General features: G+C 38.8%; 1 protein-coding gene across 2 annotated transcripts in view; it reads right to left on the bottom strand.

The window, feature by feature from the left end:
* The window catches only part of CDH13 (cadherin 13), a 781,695-nt gene that overhangs the window by 7,245 nt on the left and 753,515 nt on the right, over positions 1 to 20,935 (bottom strand). For both annotated transcript variants that reach the window (XM_038368674.2, XM_038368676.2), the window contains one exon: positions 20,109 to 20,327. In XM_038368674.2, the coding sequence (XP_038224602.1) occupies positions 20,109 to 20,327 (219 nt within the window). The remainder of the gene's footprint in view (positions 1 to 20,108; positions 20,328 to 20,935) is intronic.

The raw sequence follows: 20,935 nt of genomic DNA, 5'->3' as shown, positions 1-20,935 counted from the left end.
GAGGGAAATGAAACAAGCGTAAGAATCTGGAGAGAGGCTTTTGAGAACATACACAATCTCTAGAGCTGAAGAAGAGAGTTCAGCCACTGACTATCTTCTGCTTGCCTTTGTATTCACCTTCCCCACTACTTTCTCCTGAGTTTGCTTAGCTACCATCCATACTTGCTTATATTCTTTCCCAATTTTGAGAACATGCTGCTGTGTGATGTCTCCCAGGGCTTCACCTACCATTGAACTGCAGTCATTTTTGGGGTGGAATTTAACTGATGTATAAAGAGCACACAGTAATGTTACATACTAATACAGTGCAGAAAGGAGGATACCATATATCCATTTTAACAATAGAGTGAATCTTAGTTAGGAAAGATGCAATCACCTGAAATGGAATGTTGTCTGGATGGTAGAGCTAATGCCATCCCAATTCCAAACTACTACAACATTTGGGATGGTTTGGTTTGGGTGTTCAGATATGGCTTTTAAAGGCATAGATGCTAATTACAAAATTCTGATCCATGTTTGGATAAGGATACTCCCTGAGCACCATCACCAGTGTTTAGATGTGTTTGGATGAGGGGTTCAGATTTGGGCCAATCTTTCATAAACACCCTGACCTACGGTGACAGTGAAAAATAAATGTCACATCTCTGAAAGTCAGTATGATGCCTCCCAGCATCATGAAGTGGGTTTTATTCAAGCCTGACTCACAGGAAGTTGTGCTGCCTTTTGAATCAAAAATCTACTCTGAGTTTCTAGAAGTCTCTTGCAGATCTCCAAGTTAAGGACAGCCAGTCACATGTGGCAAATAAACAATAATCATAATACTCAATATCTGGATAATCCATAGGCTGAAATTTCTTCAGAAAATAAAATTTCAGGACACAATTATGAATACCCAACACAGTCAGGAAATTCATAGTTGATTCATCAGCAGCTTGTGAACAAGAAATAGGGGATACATTTGTTGCATTAATCATTCATCATAAATAGGTTGCCCAGCTCTAGTTTTGACCATGATTTTTTCCATCCTAGTTTCTTCTATATTGGAGTCTAATATAACTGTGACATAACATATATTTCAAAATCCTGCTTCACGCAGTATTGACAGTTGCTACTGTGCTGTGCTCATGGAGAATAAAATATTATTTTATGATGTAATGGTCATATTTTGAAAATTTTCTCTACCTGCAAACAAACAATAATCACACAACCCCCCCCAAAAACCCCACACCCCTCACCTTCTATCTCTGAGTGTGAATTCCCAGTGGACTCACCCATTTACCAACTAGAATTTAGTTCTTCTGCTCAGCGACTCAGGGCAGTATTCCCAGTGCAATTTCAACCAAATAAAAGAAATGCATTTAAATGTGCCATGAAAAGTTGCATCAACTGCTCTTCCTAACTGGAATGTCACCAAACTGATAACGAGAGGAAGAGACAACAAAACATATTCAACTCCCATTGAAGTTGACCGGAGATCCCGGTGCTCAGCAACTCTTATGATCAGGCTTACTGGAACGCTAAAAAGGGGATATAGAGATTATTAGAGAATGCACATTGGTGAGGGTGAGAGTGCACAATTTAAGTGAGGTTTCCAGCTGAGGGCTAAGGTTCTGCTGTTTAGGGTTATGGAATTTAAGCTTTGATTTTGTTCATGAACACACACCCAGTCACAGACATACACCCTTTTAAGAAACATTAGGGGAAAAAAAACCCTGCAGTTTTTCATCTAACTGTAGCAGGTGGAGATTCCATCTGTATTGGTTTTCTTGAGGAAAAAATAGACTTATTTTTTATCAAGAGAAAGCTGTCAAGATTTTCGGTAGGAGTTAAGGTTATTTCTTTATGAGCCATGTAGTCTATCAAATGAAACCCTGGCACAATGAGACAAAGAAAACTGTTCATTCCATAGGTTCCAGGGACAGCACAAATGATGTACTGCTTCATTCTCCTGGATTTTGATGTGACCAGAAGCCCTTGATGGGACTCTTTCTTTTATTTTTTTTTGCAGGCTGTACACTTCCTCTTCATTTTCTGATCTAGCCTTCAAGACAGCCCTGTAGCCATCCTTAGCTTCAGGTGTGCTGATGACAAGGACAATCCTATTCTAAGCACTGTTGGTTAGAGCGGCGTCAGCCATGCACTATGATTATTGATTGACTTAATTTTGCTTCTTCTTCTGCATGTAAATTGCCTGTGAGCTGCTTTCAGTTCTCTCAGATGTATTTTTTTCCAAAATTATGTGACAAACAATTTCTGCAAATAATTCTCTTTTGTATCTTGAGAGCAAGTACTCAATATTTGAGTGTCAGTTAATTTTGATTGCACACAGAGGTAACATGATATGGTTTATATTCCCTGATTGAATTAACCCAACTCTTCTATTACAGTATGAATATCAAAGTTTGCCAACTCAAAATTTGCTTTCCAAGAATATTCTCAAACAGTCACTTAAATGTAGCATTTTCAGAAACACTTTAACCAGTAAAACTCATTTGCTAGAATATTTGCAGAAATTAAGAAGAGCCAAAGTAGTGGGCATGATGCTCACATGGGATAAATGGGTGTAGTCTCACTGAAATCAATAGTGTGATGCTAATTTAAATCAGCTCCCTTGCTGCAGATAAAGCCAACTACTTGTAGTCCTTCTTTTAGTGGACATGGAGAACAATTGATCACCGTCCTCTTCATAACAACCTTAACATGGTTGAAGACTGTTATCACGTCCATCCTCCATCTTCTTTTGTCAAGTCTAAACATGCCCAGTTTTTTTTAACCTTTCCTTATAGGTCAGGTTTTCTAAACCTTTTAGCATTTTTGTTGCTCTCCTCTGGACTCACTCCAATTTATCCACATCTTCCCTAAACTGTGGCTTCCAAAATTGGACACAGTACTCCAGCTGAACTCTCCCCAGGGCCGAATAGAGTGGGACAGTTACCCCCTATGTCTTACATCCAACACTCCTGTTAATACAGCACAGAGAAGACCAATCCTCTGAGCCTGCCAATTCCTTCATCTTTTTTGAGCAGCTGAACACCTTCAGTTAGTCTCTACGGTGCCACAAGTACTCCTTTTCTTTTTGCGAATACAGACTAACACGGCTGCTACTCTGAAACCTGAACACCTTCAAACTCACACATGACCTCCATGGGAATTGAAGCTGAACTATTCAGTTCTATTTGCTATTCCATTTAGGTGCTCACATCATACCCATTACTCTAGTATCGGAACACCCCAAGTTGGTTGCACAATCAGACCAATATAACTATGAAGTTATGCCTCAAGATTAAAGGCTAACATCTCTGTTTTCTTGGCCACTGAATGTAAATGTGCTCTGCTTACAAGGCCTTGGTATTGACACTAGGAAAAGCCTCATTCCTTGTCACAAAAGAGGTATGCTTTCTGATCTCAGAGCCATCAGCTGTAATGGCCGTAATTCAGGAGATCCAATGCTTGCTCACAAAAGAAAGATGTAATTTAAAATAATATTGACCAGTTTTTCAGTGCTGCTCAAGGTATGGGCCAGACTTCCTGATTTATGAGATTCTTTGGCATTCTTATAAGAAAAAATAACCTGACAAACTTCCAATGGGTTTCACTTTCAATTTTGGTGGGAAAATACATTTTAAAGAAGGAGGGACAATCAAGCCCTTCTGATTTGGGCAGAGAAGAATGAAAATGGAAAGATAGGACAGGGATATTTCAACAGCATTGTTTCAACAAAACTTTGTAAGAATAATTATTAAGGGAACAATTCAACAGTAATTGAAGTCAACGGAATGCCTCCTAAGGGCTTTTCTAAGTGACACTGGGTAGAGAAGTCTCTTACAGACCATTCCACTGGTCAAGAACTGTCAGAATACGGGGTGCCCCCAATCTGCCCACTCCCACTGCAGGACGTGCAGGAACTCCCCTTATGCCTAGCTATGTCAGCTTTTTGCCACTACAGATTCCCCTTACATATCTTGGTTCCCCAGCTGCTCTATTAGGGCAGTTCTCCATCTGGGAGAAAGAGGTTGGCATGGAGGAGGAAGTATCTGGACCACAAACTAGCTTTACAGAGTCATGAGAGAATGGAACATGTAGGTCCTCTGTTTAGCGGGGAAGGATAGCTAATAACTGATGATACCAAGAAGGCTGAGGTGTTTAATGCCTACTTTGCTTCAGTCTTCACTAAAAAGATTAATGGTGACAAGATACTCAACACAATTTATATTAACAACAAGGAAAAAGGAACGGAAGCCAAAATAGGAAAAGAACAGGTTAAAGAATATTTAAATAAGATAGATGTATTCAAGTTGGTAGGGCCTGATAAATTCATCCTAGGATACTTAAAGAACTACCTGAAGCAGTCTCAGAACCATTATCAATTATCTTGGAGAACTCATGGAGGATGGATGTGGTCCCAAAGGACTGCAGAAGGGCAAATATATTACCTGTCTTTAAAAGCGGGGATCAAGAGGACCCGGGGAATGATAGACTGGTCAGCCTAACTTCAATACCTGGAAAAATACTGGAACATATATTAAACCATCAGTTTGTAAGCACCAAGATGATAATAGAGTTATAAGGAAAAGTTAACATGGATTTGTCAAGAAAAAAACAGCCAACCTAATTTCCTTCTTTGACAGCATTATGGCCTAGTGGATAGTGGGGAAGCAGTAGATGTGATATATCTTGATTTTAGTAAGGCTTTTGACACAGACCCACTTGATATTTTCATAAGCAAACAAGTTAAATGTGTCTAGATGCAATTTCAATAGGTGAATGCACAACTGGTTGAAAAAGCCATATTCAAAGAGTTGTTACCAGTGGTTCACTGTCAAACTGTTTCTAATGGAGTCTTGCAGGGTTAATTTCTGGGTCTGGTACTATTCAAAATTTTGATTAATTACTTGGATTGTGGAGTGGAAAGTATGCTTATAAAATCTGTGGATGACACCAAGGTGTGAGGGGGTTGCAGCACTTTGGAGGACAAGATTAGAATTCAAAATGACTGAAAAATTAGAGAATTGGTTTGAAATCAACAGGATGAAAATCAATAAAACTAAGTGCAAAGAGTTAAACTTAGGGAGGAAAACTCAATGCAAAACTACAAAATGGGAAATAACTAGCTAGATGAAAGTAGTAGTACTGCTGAAAAGGATCTGGGGGATATAGTGGATTACAAATCAAATATGAGTCAATGATGTGATGCGGTTGCAAAAAAGAAAAATCATTATCCAATCATAAGGGTTTGTCTAATGGATAGTTTTTAAAAACCAGCTTGCAAAAAGTAACAATCCATTTTAAACAGCCTACTTATGTGTCTGTGTTATGGATTTATACAATGATAGTTGCCACCTGTCTATTCCTAGAGGGAAAATCTCATGTTCACTCTCTATCTGAGGGTGTGTGATGGAAGAAAATGGCAAAAGAACACATATGTCATTCTTGAAGCCCAATATTTCAACCTGCCTTACCTTACCAAAAAAACCCTACAGTTCATACCCTTGCCTCATTCACTATGGGCCTGATTTCCAAGAGCTCATTGTCCAACATCTCCCATCTAGGTACCTCCAGCTTGTACTTATCACAGTGCTTTGGCACTAACTGCTTAATTTTGCAACCTCACCATTCTCATATCATGGCATTTTTCTGATGCCATTTCCTATTAGTTTTACTGTTCTGTTCTGTTTCTTTGAAACAAAATTACAGAATGCGGACCCATTTGCTAAACAGCCCTTAAATGCTTTGTTCCTCCCAAGAGAAAAAATTCAGCCCTGTGTGGAGGGACAGCAGCATGTGTCTTATACACCACTTAAGTCCCACTAAAACCCTCATTGGAATTAATGGTGCATAAGCTTTGTGTTGACCCTCTGCATGGAGATGAACTTTACCCAAGATGAATGTTTGTACCAATTCTAATTTAACATACAATAGGATAGTTAATAAAACTGGATTCTAGAGTTCACTGCCCGCATGTGCCATTTTCTTCAGAGGAAAAGCTTCAATTGCCCTCTCATCGGAAACACTGAATTTAGTCTTTGCATATTTAAAAAAAACACATTTACAACATGGGGTTTGTTGATATCTAAATACTGTTGCAGAGTTCCTAGGGAAATGGTATATAACATCAGAACCACAGTCACCTGACCAACATTCAGATAATTATTTCCTGGGTTTACCCTCTAGAAAAGGGCATGGATTAGATACATAGTTACTGCTGTAGCATAAATATAAATTATAATAATAACAAAACACCTTAGAAATTTTCAGATAAATTATTTGTTTTTTTGCCAGTGTCCCAGTGTGCGTGAGTTTTCCAAATATCCAGAACTATGTTTTCTTTGAGCTTCCTCCAAATCTATTTCCATCAACTTCAACAGAACTTGGATAACACCCTTGGAAATTACTAATATTTCTCCGGGCACATAGAAAGTAATAATTTAATAGCCACTTCCTAGTTCAAATCTCAGTGTAGCAAGATATTCTATAAACTTTACTGCAGGTGTCAGAAGATATAGGCTCCTGATCTTTGCCCAACTGGCATTTGCTTTTCTTGTGAAAGAAGGGAAATTTATTCCCCAAATTCTCACTAGACTTGGACAGATGAAACATCTGCTCCAGTTAGAAAATTTGTTTGTTCATCTCTGCAACCAAGACACCTATTTTTTGCATGAGCCAGGAGTTGTGCCCATGGCCAGGGAGAATTAGTGATCTAACTGAACATACATACAAGGGTGAAGGCTCTATCAGAAAGAGAAAGTAAATGATTTTCCAATGGAAAATATTCAGTTCACAGGTACACCCATGTAGTTCATTGTCATTTGCTTTAGTAAAATGACTTCTAGATCCTTAATGACTAAAAAAAACCTATAGTATATAGTAATTCTTTCTGTCTGAAGTGAATCTGTTGTAACTCTACCCACAACTCCACTAAAATCTTAAATACCAACGTCAATATTCAGTTTCATGAACTAAAATGACAGAAGTGCTATACAACTGGTTGAGACCAAGCTTGGCAAGGAAGTGGAGAAACATGTCAGTTCAGGCTGATCAACTACTGAAGGGCACACCGGGTCTTCCTAGGCTGAAATAATTTCCAAAGGAAAGTCTCTTTGATACTATCAGCCTACTTTAAAGATGTTTTCACTTGCATTATGAAGTAATTTGTTAATTAAAAATACAAATTGGCCAGAACTTCCATTGGAGTAACACTACTTTGGCTAATGATCTGGCCTTTATCTTTTTAACTCTTGTCAAGTTCCTCCTCTTTTGTTGAACCCTTTTTTCTTGATTTATGTGTTTGCCTTTATACAATGGGCAATTCTTAGGCAGTGTAAAGTATGCATGTGACATCTATTTATAGCAAAACACATCAATCCTATATGATTAGTGTTGATGCTTGTTTTGTGGTTGAGGGAAACTTTGAAATCTAGCCTACAACTTTTTATTACCTAGTGTTCAATGTGATTATACAGCTAGCTAATAAAGCAGGTTCCATAAACATCCCTGCTTATTATTTGTTTAGAGTATATTAATTTGGGGACTATAATTCCTAGAGTAAAGCAGCAAGCATATTCCAGGCCTTGGATATATTTTTTCTTTAAGTAATACAGTCATATCACTGTAGCTTTGATAGACAAAAATATAAAGCTGCAGTCTCTTTCAGTTCAAGTGGGAATCAGGAGGAAAGGGGAAGATGTCTAGTAAAATAAGTATGTAGGAAAGAATTCTCTCATGCACTGAGCTGTTAAATCCCACTGAATGGCTGAAAATATTCATTTAATAAAACAGACAAGTAAATATTTGAAGTAGACCAACTGAGTAGTTCTTTTTAAGTTTTCACACATATAGTATTAAAGTAAATGTAACACATCAAAGGTAAGAGCCAGCCAACCTTTTAAAACAATGGAGAACTACTTAAGCAGTCTGGTCTCATCTTCCAAAGCAATGCAGCTTAGTTTGTGAGCAGTCTTGCAAAAGTAGAGCATGAACATAATTAGTCTAGGGACACTTAGGTCTCTAGGTAAACTATAACCCAACATGAAATATTGAGAGAATCCCTAAAAACTTGTTATTAAGATAGAATGCAAATGAGAGGAAAGTAATTTGCTCAGCAGCCATGGAAGAAAGTGAAATCAATTAGAAATTTGTCAGATTTGGCTGTGCTGATGCTATATATAGATAAATATTACCTTAAACTGCCCCTGAATTTTCATTTCAACCCTAAATCTTCAAAGCACTTTTGTACATGCCCAGTCTTTGCATGCATAACCCATGCATTGCACAGATCTTAAGATGTGGACATGAATGATTCAAAGCCCCAATGACTTCTTCAAACATTCCTCTGGATAATAAGATATATCTTCATCCAATCAAGCAACACAAACAACACCATCTGACATTTGTGGCCAATCAAAACCCACCCACTCATCTTGAATTTCAGATACCACATACTGAATACCAGTAGCAAGTTGTTTACAATCAGTCTATATAGAAAAATATAATTCAGAAAGATATGTGTTAGTAATTTTGAGGTATTCAGATACTATAGTGATTGAGAGAGAGAGAGAGAGAGAAAAGCATAGCTAGATAAAATAGCTAAGCTAGAGAAAACAGAATCATGATTTGTTGTGGACATTTTGTGAGCAGGAAATATGTCCAGTAAATTATTTTCTGTGAATCATTTGCTCAGCCTTCATTTTTAGGTATAGTCTATTTTAGAACGATTCAGAAAACTGTCTGAAGTTAGGTTTCAGAGTAGCAGCCAGGTTAGTCTGTATTCGCAAAAAGAAAAGGAGTACTTGTGGCACCTTAGAGACTAACAAATGTATTTGAGCATAAGCTTTTGTGAGCTACAGCTCACTTCATCGGATGCATTCAGTGGAAAATACAGTGGGGAGATTTATATACATAGAGAACATGAAACAATGGGTGTTACCATACACACTATAATGAGAGTGTATATAAATCTCCCCACTCTATTTTCCACTGAATGCATCTGATGAAGTGAGCTGTAGCTCATGAAAGCTTATGCTCAAATAAATTTTTTAGTCTCTAAGGTGCCACAAGTACTCCTTTTCTTTTTGTCTGAAGTTACACACCTGACGTTACAATGTTATCCAAAACAAACCGGTACTTTATATACCACTATTTACCAGTGCAAAAATAAAAAAAAGGGAAAAGAAAATGTTCTTCTGAATAACACCACAGAAAGGCTACTAGTTTAATCTCTTCAAATGTCTGTTTCACCTCTATGGAATACCTGGTGGTAACACCACCACAGAGTTTAAGGAACTAGTTGTTTTTGTATTATCAAGTATATATTTAACATTCCCAATTCATATCTATCTATTTATATCTATCTATCTATATCTTCTAAACTGTCACATGTTTTTCAACATTTTTTTCTGGAATCTTAACTTTAAATATACTTAAATGCCCTTTACCTATCCAAATACTGTACTGATTCATTGAAATGTAGGCTAGTGACTTACGTTTTCATTAAGGTTAAGTATAAACGCTAAAAGAAAAGGAGTACTTGTGGCACCTTAGAGACTAACAAATTTATTAGAGCATAAGCTTTCGTGAGCTACAGCTCACTTCATCGGATGCATTTGGTGGAAAATACAGAGGGGAGATTGATACACACACGAGAACATGAAACAATGGGTTTATCATACACACTGTAAGGAGAGTGATCACTTAAGATAAGCCATCACCAGCAGCAGGGGGGGGAAGGAGGAAAACCTTTCATGTGACAAGCAAGGTAGGCTATTTCCAGCAGTTAACAAGAATATCTGAGGAACAGTGGGGGTGGGGTGGGGGGGAGAAATAACATGGGGAAATAGTTGTACTTTGTGTAATGACTCAACCATTCCCAGTCTCTATTCAAGCCTAAGTTAATTGTATCCAGTTTGCAAATTAATTCCAATTCAGCACTCTCTCGCTGGAGTCTGTTTTTGAAGCTTTTTTGTTGAAGGATAGCCACTCTTAGGTTTGTAAACGAGTGACCAAGAGATTGAGTGTTCTCCAACTGGTTTTTGAATGTTATAATTCTTGACGTCTGATTTGTGTCCATTCATTCTTTTACATAGAGACTGTCCAGTTTGACCAATGTACATGGCAGAGGGGCATTGCTGGCACATGATGGCATATCACATTGGTAGATGCACAGGAAAATGAGCCTCTGATAGTGTGGCTGATGTGATTAGGCCCTATGATGGTGTCCCCTGAATACATATGTGGACAGAGTTGGCAATGGGCTTTGTTGCAAGGATAGGTTCCTGGGTTAGTGGTTCTGTTGTGTGGTGTGTGGTTGCTGGTGAGTATTTGTTTCAGATTGGGGCTGTCTGTAAGCAAGGACTGGCCTGTCTCCCAAGATCTGTGAGAGTGATGGGTCATCCTTCAGGATAGGTTGTAGATCCTTGATGATGCGTTGGAGAGGTTTTAGTTGGGGGCTAAATGTGATGGCTAGTGGCGTTCTGTTATTTTCTTTGTTGGGCCTGTCCTGTAGTAGGTGACTTCTGGGTACTCTTCTGGCTCTGTCAATCTGTTTCTTCACTTCAGCAGGTGGGTATTGTAGTTGTAGGAATGCATGATAGAGATCTTGTAGGTGTTTGACTCTGTCTGAGGGATTGGAGAAAATGTGGTTATATCATAGAGCTTGGCTGTAGACAATGGATCGTGTGGTATGATCTGGATGAAAGCTAGAGGCATGTAGGTAGGAATAGCGGTCAGTAGGTTTCCGATATAGGGTGGTGTTTATGTGACCATCGCGTATTAGCACCGTAGTGTCCAGGAAGTGGATCTCTTGTCTGGACTGGTCCAGGCTGAGGTTGATGGTGGGATGGAAATTGTTGAAATCATGGTGGAATTCCTCAAGGGCTTCTTTTCCATGGGTCCAGATGATTAGAGTCATCAGTGTTAGCGCAAGTAGAGTAGTGGCATTAGGAACGAGAGCTGAGAAGCGTTGTTCTAAGTCAGTCATAAAATGTTGGCATACTGTGGGGCCATGCGGTACCCATCGCAGTGCCGCTGATTTGAAGGTATACATTGTCCCCAAATGTGAAATAGTTATGGGTGAGGACAAAGTCACAAAGTTCAGCCACCAGGTTAGCCGTGACATTATCGGGGATACTGTTCCTGACGGCTTGTAGTCCATCTTTGTGTGGAATGTTGGTGTGGAGGGCTTCTACATCCATAGTGGCTAGGATGGTGTTTTTAGGAAGATCACCAATGGATTGTAGTTTCCTCAGGAAGTCAGTGGTGTCTCGAAGATAGCTGGGAGTGCTGGTAACGTAGGGCCTGAGGAGGGAGTCCACATAGCCAGACAAACCTGCTGTCAGGGTGCCAATGCCTGAGATGATGGGGCGTCCAGGATTTCCAGGCTTATGGATCTTGGGTAGCATATAGAATACCCCAGGTCGGGGTTCTAGGGGTGTGTCTGTGCGGATTTGTTCTTGTGCTTTTTCAGGGAGTTTCTTGAGCAAATACTCACCAACAACCACACACCACACAACAGAACCACTAACCCAGGAACCTATCCTTGAAACAAAGCCCGTTGCCAACTCTGTCCACATACCTATTCAGGGGACACCATCATAGGGGCTAATCACATCAGCCACACTACAGAGGCTCATTTCCTGTGCATCTACCAATGTGATATATGCCATCATGTGCCAGCAATGCCCCTCTGACATGTACATTGGTCAAACTGGACAGTCTCTATGTAAAAGAATGAATGGACACAAATCAGACGTCAAGAATTATAACATTCAAAAACCAGTTGGAGAACACTTCAATCTCTCTGGTCACTCGATTACAGACCTAAGAGTGGCTATCCTTCAACAAAAAAGCTTCAAAAACAGACTCCAACGAGAGAGTGCTGAATTGGAATTAATTTGCAAACTGGATACAATTAACTTAGGCTTGAATAGAGACTGGGAATGGATGAGTCATTACACAAAGTAAAACTATTTCCCCATGAAGAAAAGGAGTACTTGTGGCACCTTAGAGACTAACAAATTTATTAGAGCATAAGCTTTCGTGAGCTACAGCTCACTTCATCGGATGCATTTCCCCATGTTATTTCTCCCTCCCACCCCACCCCCCACTGTTCCTCAGATATTCTTGTTAACTGCTGGAAATAGCCGACCTTGCTTGTCACCATGAAAGGTTTTCCTCCTTTCCCCCCCCTGCTGCTGGTGATGGCTTATCTTAAGTGATCACTCTCCTTACAGTGTGTATGATAAAACTCATTGTTTCATGTTCTCTGTGTGTGTATATCAATCTCCCCTCTGTATTTTCCACCAAATGCATCCGATGAAGTGGCTGTAGCTCACGAAAGCTTATGCTCTAATAAATTTGTTAGTCTCTAAGGTGCCACAAGTACTCCTTTTCTTTTTGCGAATACAGACTAACACGGCTGCTACTCTGAAACCCATATAAACTGCTATTGGTCTTATTTATATAGCTAGGTATTAGGTACTGAACCTGCAATTCATTGTGTATGGGCAGATTGCTGTGCCCATTCAAAGCCCTCTGACTTAACCTGTGCTCAGCAGTCAGTCTTCCCACAATAAGTTGCAAGACCCAGGAGTTACTTTGCCATTATTATCAGAGTATCTGAGCATCTCATAAACATTAATGAGTTAATTATGTCTCTGAGAAGTTGGAAAAGATGGGGTAAGTAAGACACAGAGAGATTAGATTTGCCCAAGATGTCTGCAGTAGAGTTGGGAACTGAATCCACATCTTCTGACTCCCAGTCAAGTGCCTTAAACATAAGAGCACTGTTCTTCTACTAGAGCTTGGTCAATGAAAAATTTACGGGTCTCACAACAAAACGATTGTTCTCACAATACAGGTGGGCCTGTGTCTCCTCGCATTTCAAATCTAGGTATAATTATTAAGTAAGTTTTACAGCACTATATGCCTATTGTCTTCAATGGAGATATTTCTGATTTACACCAGTGTCAGAAGAGAATCAGGCCCTAAACAGCACTATTAAAAGCTCCTTTCATACATACAGTATGCATGCTGGAATATCAGAAAAGAGCCTTTGACGGCAGCCGTTCAAAACTGCTAATTTTCACATCAGAAGCATTCCTAAATTTCATACATAGTGAAATTTTGCTAATATATACAGCTCTATGTGAGGTCAGTAATGAAATTTTATTTTTCTTTAAAAAATGAGTACTTGCCCTGGTAGAAATTTGCTACTTTTGCTAAGAAGTTTTGGCTTTTGTTTTTATTTAACCAGCAAAATGTCAGTTCTCCTGTCTGTAAAACCTACTTATAAAAATAAAACCAGCCACAACACATCCTAAAAGTTCTGAGTTGGGAATTATATATATTTGGTTTTGACAAACCCAATACAATGGAATGTTTTCTGCATAGTTTCTTCCTCTGACCTCACAGAACAGAGCCAGATCTTTGCTCCTTTTGAAAAAAATATCCTTTAAAAATGAAACAAAAGTTAAATGATGAAAAGCTGTATTACTTGTCTGAGTCAACCTAAGCAAAGCAAAGAAATTCAGAGATAAGACTCAAAACTGTGCACCTAGAGGTAACAGCCCTGCACTGGCAAAGGAAAAGGCAAGATGACCTCATAGGTCTTTTCCATCTGTAACTTCTATTATTTGTCTTTGGTTCACACTAGATCGCATTGCCTGAATCTTCAGATGTTCGGTGTTCTTCCATAAAGTAAAATGTATATGCTGCAATTCCTTTGTACAATGAGGTGGGTTAAAAGTGACATTTCAGGTTTAATTCTGGCTCTCCACACTCAGGCAAGTTTAAATCTGCCAGTTAATATTATTTGAAGATTTTTTTATTGGTTTAATATCCAACATTTGAAATCCAGGGGAAAATAAGATGTTGTGTCTATTAGCCTTGTAGATGCATTCCTAAATGGGGATGGTGGGCAGCAGAGAGGAAAGGCTGTAGAGGTGGCAGTTACCATTTCAAAAGGAAGGATAGAGGAACTTAATAGGAAGTTAATTTCAAGGATCTCTCTCAGGCTTATCTGCAATCACAATACAGGCATCAGTATGCTACTCTTGTTTCTCAACACACCAAAGGATTTTCACACTTTAGTTTGACAAATGAATTTCAACACAGAGGCCACAAACTCATTTCATTTCTTCACAGCCACCTTATTTTTGGTTTCTGTTTCTTTCCGTTCATGATCATGGAGTACTATAGTTACGTGGGCTGAAGTTATCTTTCCAACTTTGTAGCCCACTTCCCAGACTGGATCAAAAAGAGAAAGATTCCTATCATTTGTCTCCCATCAACTAAGACTTAAAAGGTTAAACATGGACGTTTTCATTTTCACCTCTTTCTCATAAGTAAATTAAACCAAAATATTGTTACTGCTGTAATTAACCAAAGCCATCACGGTGCATGTTCTGGTTTTGACTATTGTGCTTTGAGGTCTCTCTTTTAATCTCTTGTTTTTAGTGGGCCTGGCTCTCATTTAGTCTTTTGTGTTGATTTAACATACATTAAAATGTGACAAGCAACCACCAGTTTGAGACAATGTACAATTATTTCAAAATCAAGTGAAAAGTCTAAATATTTAAATAATAATATTCTGGATAATAGGCATCTGGTCTTAAATCTAGAGCTGATCATACAGGATAGCTATATTTGAGTTCTTCACAGAGACGCTGGCTTTTGCCGTTGAGCTCACTGTGACTGTGAACACAGGTATGTTTTCTTCCTGATCCTCCTTTAAGCCAATGGGAAATAGCTTGATGGAGCTGGAGAGCATTTATACTTTGCCCACTCTGTTGTGCATATATTCAGTCCTGAAGGTTCTTTGATGCATATCTGTGAGTGGGCTTGTTTTGATTAAGCTCATTATGGAAACTAGTCTACCATGGCAGTGCTACAGGGCAATGAGAACAAATATTTCTATCAGGAGCAAAGTATCCTGAAAAACTAATAATCTAGTGGTTAAAAGCTTGTTAGCGTTTATGAACACTGTCATTTGTTGTGAAATGAATGGTATTTAAAGTGTAATTTGTACAGGAAACTATGCTCCTTTTACTATCCACCCAACACCTGTGGAATGTGATCTACCAGACTGTCAATTTGTACATTGCCATAATGGGCTAATTCTTCTTCTTTTTTTAATCAGTAGGCCACTTTGTGGAGATCCTCTTAGTGGAAAGGCTGAGCGGTTTCAGTTAAAATGGTGAATAAGTCCATCATGAAATACAAAATGCTAAAAAATGTTTTGATCCCCTTCAGAATACCCCTCACTTGGACTACATCAGCTCCCAAATTCAGATATTTTTTCTGCATGACATTAAAATGATATTTTTTTATCATTTTCCTTCTGCAGTAAATCTAACTAGCATATATAAGAGATACCTCCAATACAACTTATTTTGGCTCGGTGGGTAAATTAACATGCTGCGTCTCTTTCCTGAAAGAAACAAATAGTTGACTGTAACTGAAAGGCCCTGCCCGGTCACCACAGATCTCAAATCAGAGCACTGAGAGACAATATGGTACCTTTAAACTGAGGTTTATGCGCATATGTGTCAATAGTGCACTCCTCTCTAGTCCTGCCTCCTTGTCCCAAGGCATTACTCTGTGTGACTAACATCCAACAGGCTTATTCCCCTTCTCTCTGTCTGGTAGCTGAGATCTATTTCTCTGATCAGCCCCTTCTCTTCACCCTACTGCCCGGAAGGAAACTCAGCTTTCTTTGTCCCACTCTCAATCAGCAATGCCCTTTTGACAGGCACCCTATTTCTGCTCTCCCTGATATCGCAGGGCCTCAAGAAGACAGGAATGGCCAGACTGGATCAGACCCATGGTTGATCTTGTCTAGTACCCTGTCTCTAGCAGAGGCCAGCACCAGATGATTCAGAGAAAGGTGTAAGGACACTGCAAAAGGCAGATTAGGAATAATGTGCCCCAATTTTAGGTCTCAACCTTGTCTCTAATAGTTAGAGATTGGTTTAAGCCCTGAAGCATGAGATTTAATATCCCTTCCAAAATTTGTTAGCATTAACTATTGTAATTCTGGATGTTCTTGTTATCCAGATAGGGGTCCAATCCCTCTTTAATCTTACTAAGTTCTTGGCCTCAATGACTTCCTGTGGCAATGAGTTCCATATATTAATTATGCATTGCACAAAGAAGTATTTTGTTTTATCACTTTTGAAATGCCACTTTTCCATTCCATGGAATGACCTTTGTTCTTGTTTTATGAACAATACACAAACCAGAAATCCCTGCTTTCCTTTTCTTGCCCCAACCATACATCTACTTATCCCAGGCTTCTGGGCATTTGTATATTTCTTAGCCTGCCATTACTGAATGTACTCAGCAGCAGCTGAATACGCTGAACTGTTTCCTTTTGCTTGTCTTGATGTTTTAATCAGGTCTTTCCATTCTGCAGTCATTTCATTCAGAAATCTGCCACATGTGATATTACCTGTGACTTACAGAACAGGCATATTTTCTAAGTGTAGCTAATAATTGCCCTATTTAAAGATGTTTTGTACTGGCCAGAGAGTCACACAGGGCATTTTTATACTGAAAAGCTCTTTCATGGGGTTATCCATCCTCCCTCCAGATGTCAATTACAAAAATGAAAGATTTTGCCATGAACAGCAAAGTTCACCTGATTGAGGAATTTGCCTCCTAGGAATAAAAGCCTCATAAAACATAAGCACCAGGAGCAAAGTGAGCTACGTAAGGGGTTTTGCAAAAATTAAACCCATAACTTGACATAGCAATGGGATATTTCATCTGTTCAATAAGCATTAAAGTTATCTGAGTTTTTATGGCACCATAATCTTTGATTACTCTGATAAATATTTGGACTATGCAAGACATTGTGATGGAACTAATGGCAGCTATAAAAAGAAAACCTACTTGTGGACATGAGTAGGAACCACCACTCTCTGCCCCTTCCCTTCCGCCCCTTCTCCCCCCCCCCCGGCCCCCATCGTCCCCCAGACATGACACCAGCACATTTTGCAAAAGTTCTGAGCCAGAGCCAAACTTCTCAGCTACCTCCTGGGCTTCATTCTTTACTGCCTTGTGTGGCCATGCACACCTGTGGAAAGTGATTTCAGCTACCGATCAGATTTAACAATGGTTTTCAGCCACTTTTTGTGCAAGTATTAATGACTGTACGAGATACAAGACATTAGAAAATCAGGGCCCCTCTCTCTATAATGGATTGAATCAGATTGAGCATCACGGAATTTTAGGAAAAAGTCAAAATTTGGTCTGAACACTGGAGGTCAGGCCTGTATTTGCCTGAATGTACTTAACCCTTTTTGTTGAATTCATGCTCACATTCACAACTGTGGATAAAATCACCTAAATCTGGTAAAAGATGGTCTTTCCACATGTTTCCCAATACAGCTGGTGTTTCCCTGGCTTTTAATCAGTTACCAAGACAAAAGAATGGAATATCTTTTCCTACCCAAACAAACCACGCCTGCAAATCATAAACACATACATTATTTATGCGGCTGTTTTGCAAAATTAGAGACCAGGATGTATTTATAAATTTGACCCTTAATATTTTTTTTGACAGGCAACTTCTAAAAACAAACAAACAGGCTAATATTTATGGGCTTGCTTGTGGCTTTTATGTCACAAGCCCACATAGGATGTGGTGCAGAGCTGCGCCACTTCAGGAAGAGAGCCAGAGAGAGAGGGAGAGAATGTCTTAGGTGGGTACTGTCTATCCAGAGCTGCACCTTGCATATAATGATGGAGCAATATGCTCCCTCCTCAGTATGCTGGCCTTGTTCTATGGCTTGGTATCGAGTAGTGGCAGGACCAAGTAGCTACCATCTGCTACCCCTTCTCATTATATTGCTCCTTAGTGGGTGTGGGGTGGGCGAGAAAGAACCAGCAGTCCCTGTCTTTCCCAGAACGTAAGGACTGTCAGTATGAATGGTTCTTTTGCAGCCACATAATGAGGGGGAATCTCATTGCACAATCCTTCTGTTTCTGTGTGCATGGGCCGTTCTCACAATCTGGGCCTATATATGGCTCACATTTTAACTAGTTACAGTTGCGGGGAAATGTACTCTGAGATGATATGGATCCAAAAGGTAGAATGTTCCATTAGATAAACCTACTTCCTATGATTCATTCCAAGGAAAAATGTGTTGACTTCTTAACCTGCTAGATAACAACCAGGTGGGTACATTCAAAACCAAAACACTTAACCAAAAGATATTAAAACAATGCAACCCCTTCCTGTAATCACATCCTCTACAGACAAACCAACAAGAGTAAAGTTTCAGATGGAATACTGAAATCTCATCTATAGATGCAAGGAGGTTATCATAATGGGCCTGACTTATGCCTGGTATAATGCCATTAACTTCCATGTAGTTATATCAGAAATGAATCTGAACCAATGAGCTGCATATTAATATACACTAATATGATTTTTTAATCTCCTGCAGAATAGTTCTAGCAAACATAATAACTACTTCGGGCTGAATTCAGGGTGCAGGGTAACTGCACTGATGCAAGTGCAGTCACTTCAGATGTCACCCAATGGAATCAAAAACAGGAATTTGCACTTAGCATTTGTACAGCTCTTTTTATCTTCAAAGAGCTTCACAAACATCAGCGAATTCTAAACTTCCCACAATGACTTTTATGCCAACCTTTTGGGATAAAAGTAATATATTCAAATAAAAAAGAAACAAATATGATGTATACTATATAACTCAAGCAGCCCCAAAACCCGATATGTGCAAAACTCTGCTATTCAGGCCTTTATCTCAGCATAATATCATATTGTACTTTACCCTGATTTCTAAGCCCTTAGGCAGTGCTGAGGTGTTAAATCCACCTATACAAAACCATGCATACATATGGTGACTGTACAAATTTTTTGGGGGACAAATAGTTTATTTGTCAAAAAATGCAATTTTGGGTTGACCAAAACTATTTGTGAATTTGGGTTGTGTTCGTCAAATAGTTTTGGCCCCAAATCCTCCCCCAGATTTTTTTTTAATTCAAAATGTTTTGTTACTACATGCTCAAACTGAAACATTTTGACCTTTTATTTCAAAGTGATGTTTTGTTTTTAGAAATTTTGCCCGATTTATTTAAACAAAACAGAAAAACACCCAAAACCAAAACAAAAAAATGGGTGGGGAGAGGGTTTGGATTGACCAAAATATTTTGTTTGACCTGAAATGAATTGAGGGGAGAAAGGGAAATGGAAATGAAAACTTCCATTTCAGGTCGATATGAAATTAATTTTATTTCCAGATTTTTTCGGCTCAACCATTGAACTGAAAAATTAATTATTTTCTCAGCTCTGCCCAAGACCATTAGAGCGAGCCAAGGGCAGAGCCAGCATTAGAACTTGGAAGTCCTTGTCCCCCCAGTCACATCACCTTTCAAGCATTAGTTTTGACTCTTAACCCTCCCAAATTAAATTGTGCATTCGTAAGTTTTTTTTCTTTTTAGAAAGGCCTACTTGGAAGCATCAAAGAGAGAAAATCCATTGAAAGTTATCCCAAGACATCAACTCCTGTTCTCTCTTTTGACTTGCAGTTCTCCAGATTATCAATCTTAGATGTCTATAAATTTAGATTCTTGAATAAATTCCCTGTGTATGGTTGCTTACGCACTTTATGCGGGGGAATAGATTGAAGCAGACACTACTCATTTTTATAGTGACCCACAACAGCTATTGTTACAAGAACACGTTTAATCTCCTGTTTCTGTTTTTGAATTGAATTCAGGCAGGGAGAGATGAAGGAAAATGAGTCACAAATCTGTTACTACTGCACATGCTTCTCAGTTTATAATATCTCAGCTTTGATTTTCCTTGATTCTCCTTAAAACTCTTCCTGTATTTGCAATCACCTGCTAATTTGACAACCTGGCATTTTCTACCCTTTTTCTGCCTATAGAATTTTTTTTTCCCCATTCACATAGATATTTTCTCAAAATACTCAGATGTCACATTGTGGACTTTTAGATCACTGTACAAATTAACTTCTTCTCCCTTGGATAGGTTTTCTTATGAAGAAACACAAAGGATTCACTTCTAAGAACTTAGATAAATAATGCTTCACTGTTACTACTTGGAGTTTAGGAAAACTTACAAAATAAACTGAAGAGTGAAAAGAGAAGGATTAGGATCATGCTGATATGAAGGGCATCAGCTGCACTGCAGTCCATTTTGGATTTCTTGCAGGAACACACTTGTACTTTCAGTTCGGTATTGTTAGTCAGAGGTGGTTTTCCGGAATCTGTCACCAAGATTGGGATGTTGTAATTGGCCTTCTTCAGGTTTTGAAGCAGGCTGACCTGGGCATGAGTGTCTGCAAAGAATAAGGAGGTAACAATTAGGCAGCCGGGGGGGGGGGGGGTGGAAGTGTGGGAATAAAAAGGCACCAGTACGCCACACCACACATGCCACATGGAAATCTAGGGGGAAATGAGAGCACTCTACATAACTAGGCTGGAAGGATTTGTTGGTAAACGTCCAACTCACAAACCCACAAAAAACGATTTCCATCAATAGTAATCAAAATTCACAGATAGACACAGTACGAAAGTGCTTCTTGCGAATTTATGAGTTTAATATAAGGATATTTACTTTGTACATTTTGACAGGTGATGTGTTTTAACTATTATAAAAAGCTTTATTTACTTTTCTAATCTCAACATCTACTGTCATTAAATAACCATTGTCTGACACACACATACCCCTTAATTTTGTGCAACTGTGAACATTTAAATAGATAAAAGTAAAAAAAAGTGCTTAAAACTAAACATGATATTATCAGTCAAAATTCTAAAAAAATAGAAATGGAATTCTTCCGAGCCTATATATAACTGATAGGAAATGGTATTCAATCAACAACTCGGTCATAGGATTTCTTCCTCTTTGGCAGGAATGTAATTTCCCCTGGCTCTTTCTGCAATC

The sequence above is a fragment of the Dermochelys coriacea genome, chromosome 12 (assembly GCF_009764565.3).
Source record: "Dermochelys coriacea isolate rDerCor1 chromosome 12, rDerCor1.pri.v4, whole genome shotgun sequence".
Lineage (NCBI taxonomy): Eukaryota > Metazoa > Chordata > Testudines > Dermochelyidae > Dermochelys > Dermochelys coriacea.
Note: the sequence above shows the minus strand (reverse complement) of the source record. Positions and strands in the feature narration are given on the sequence as shown.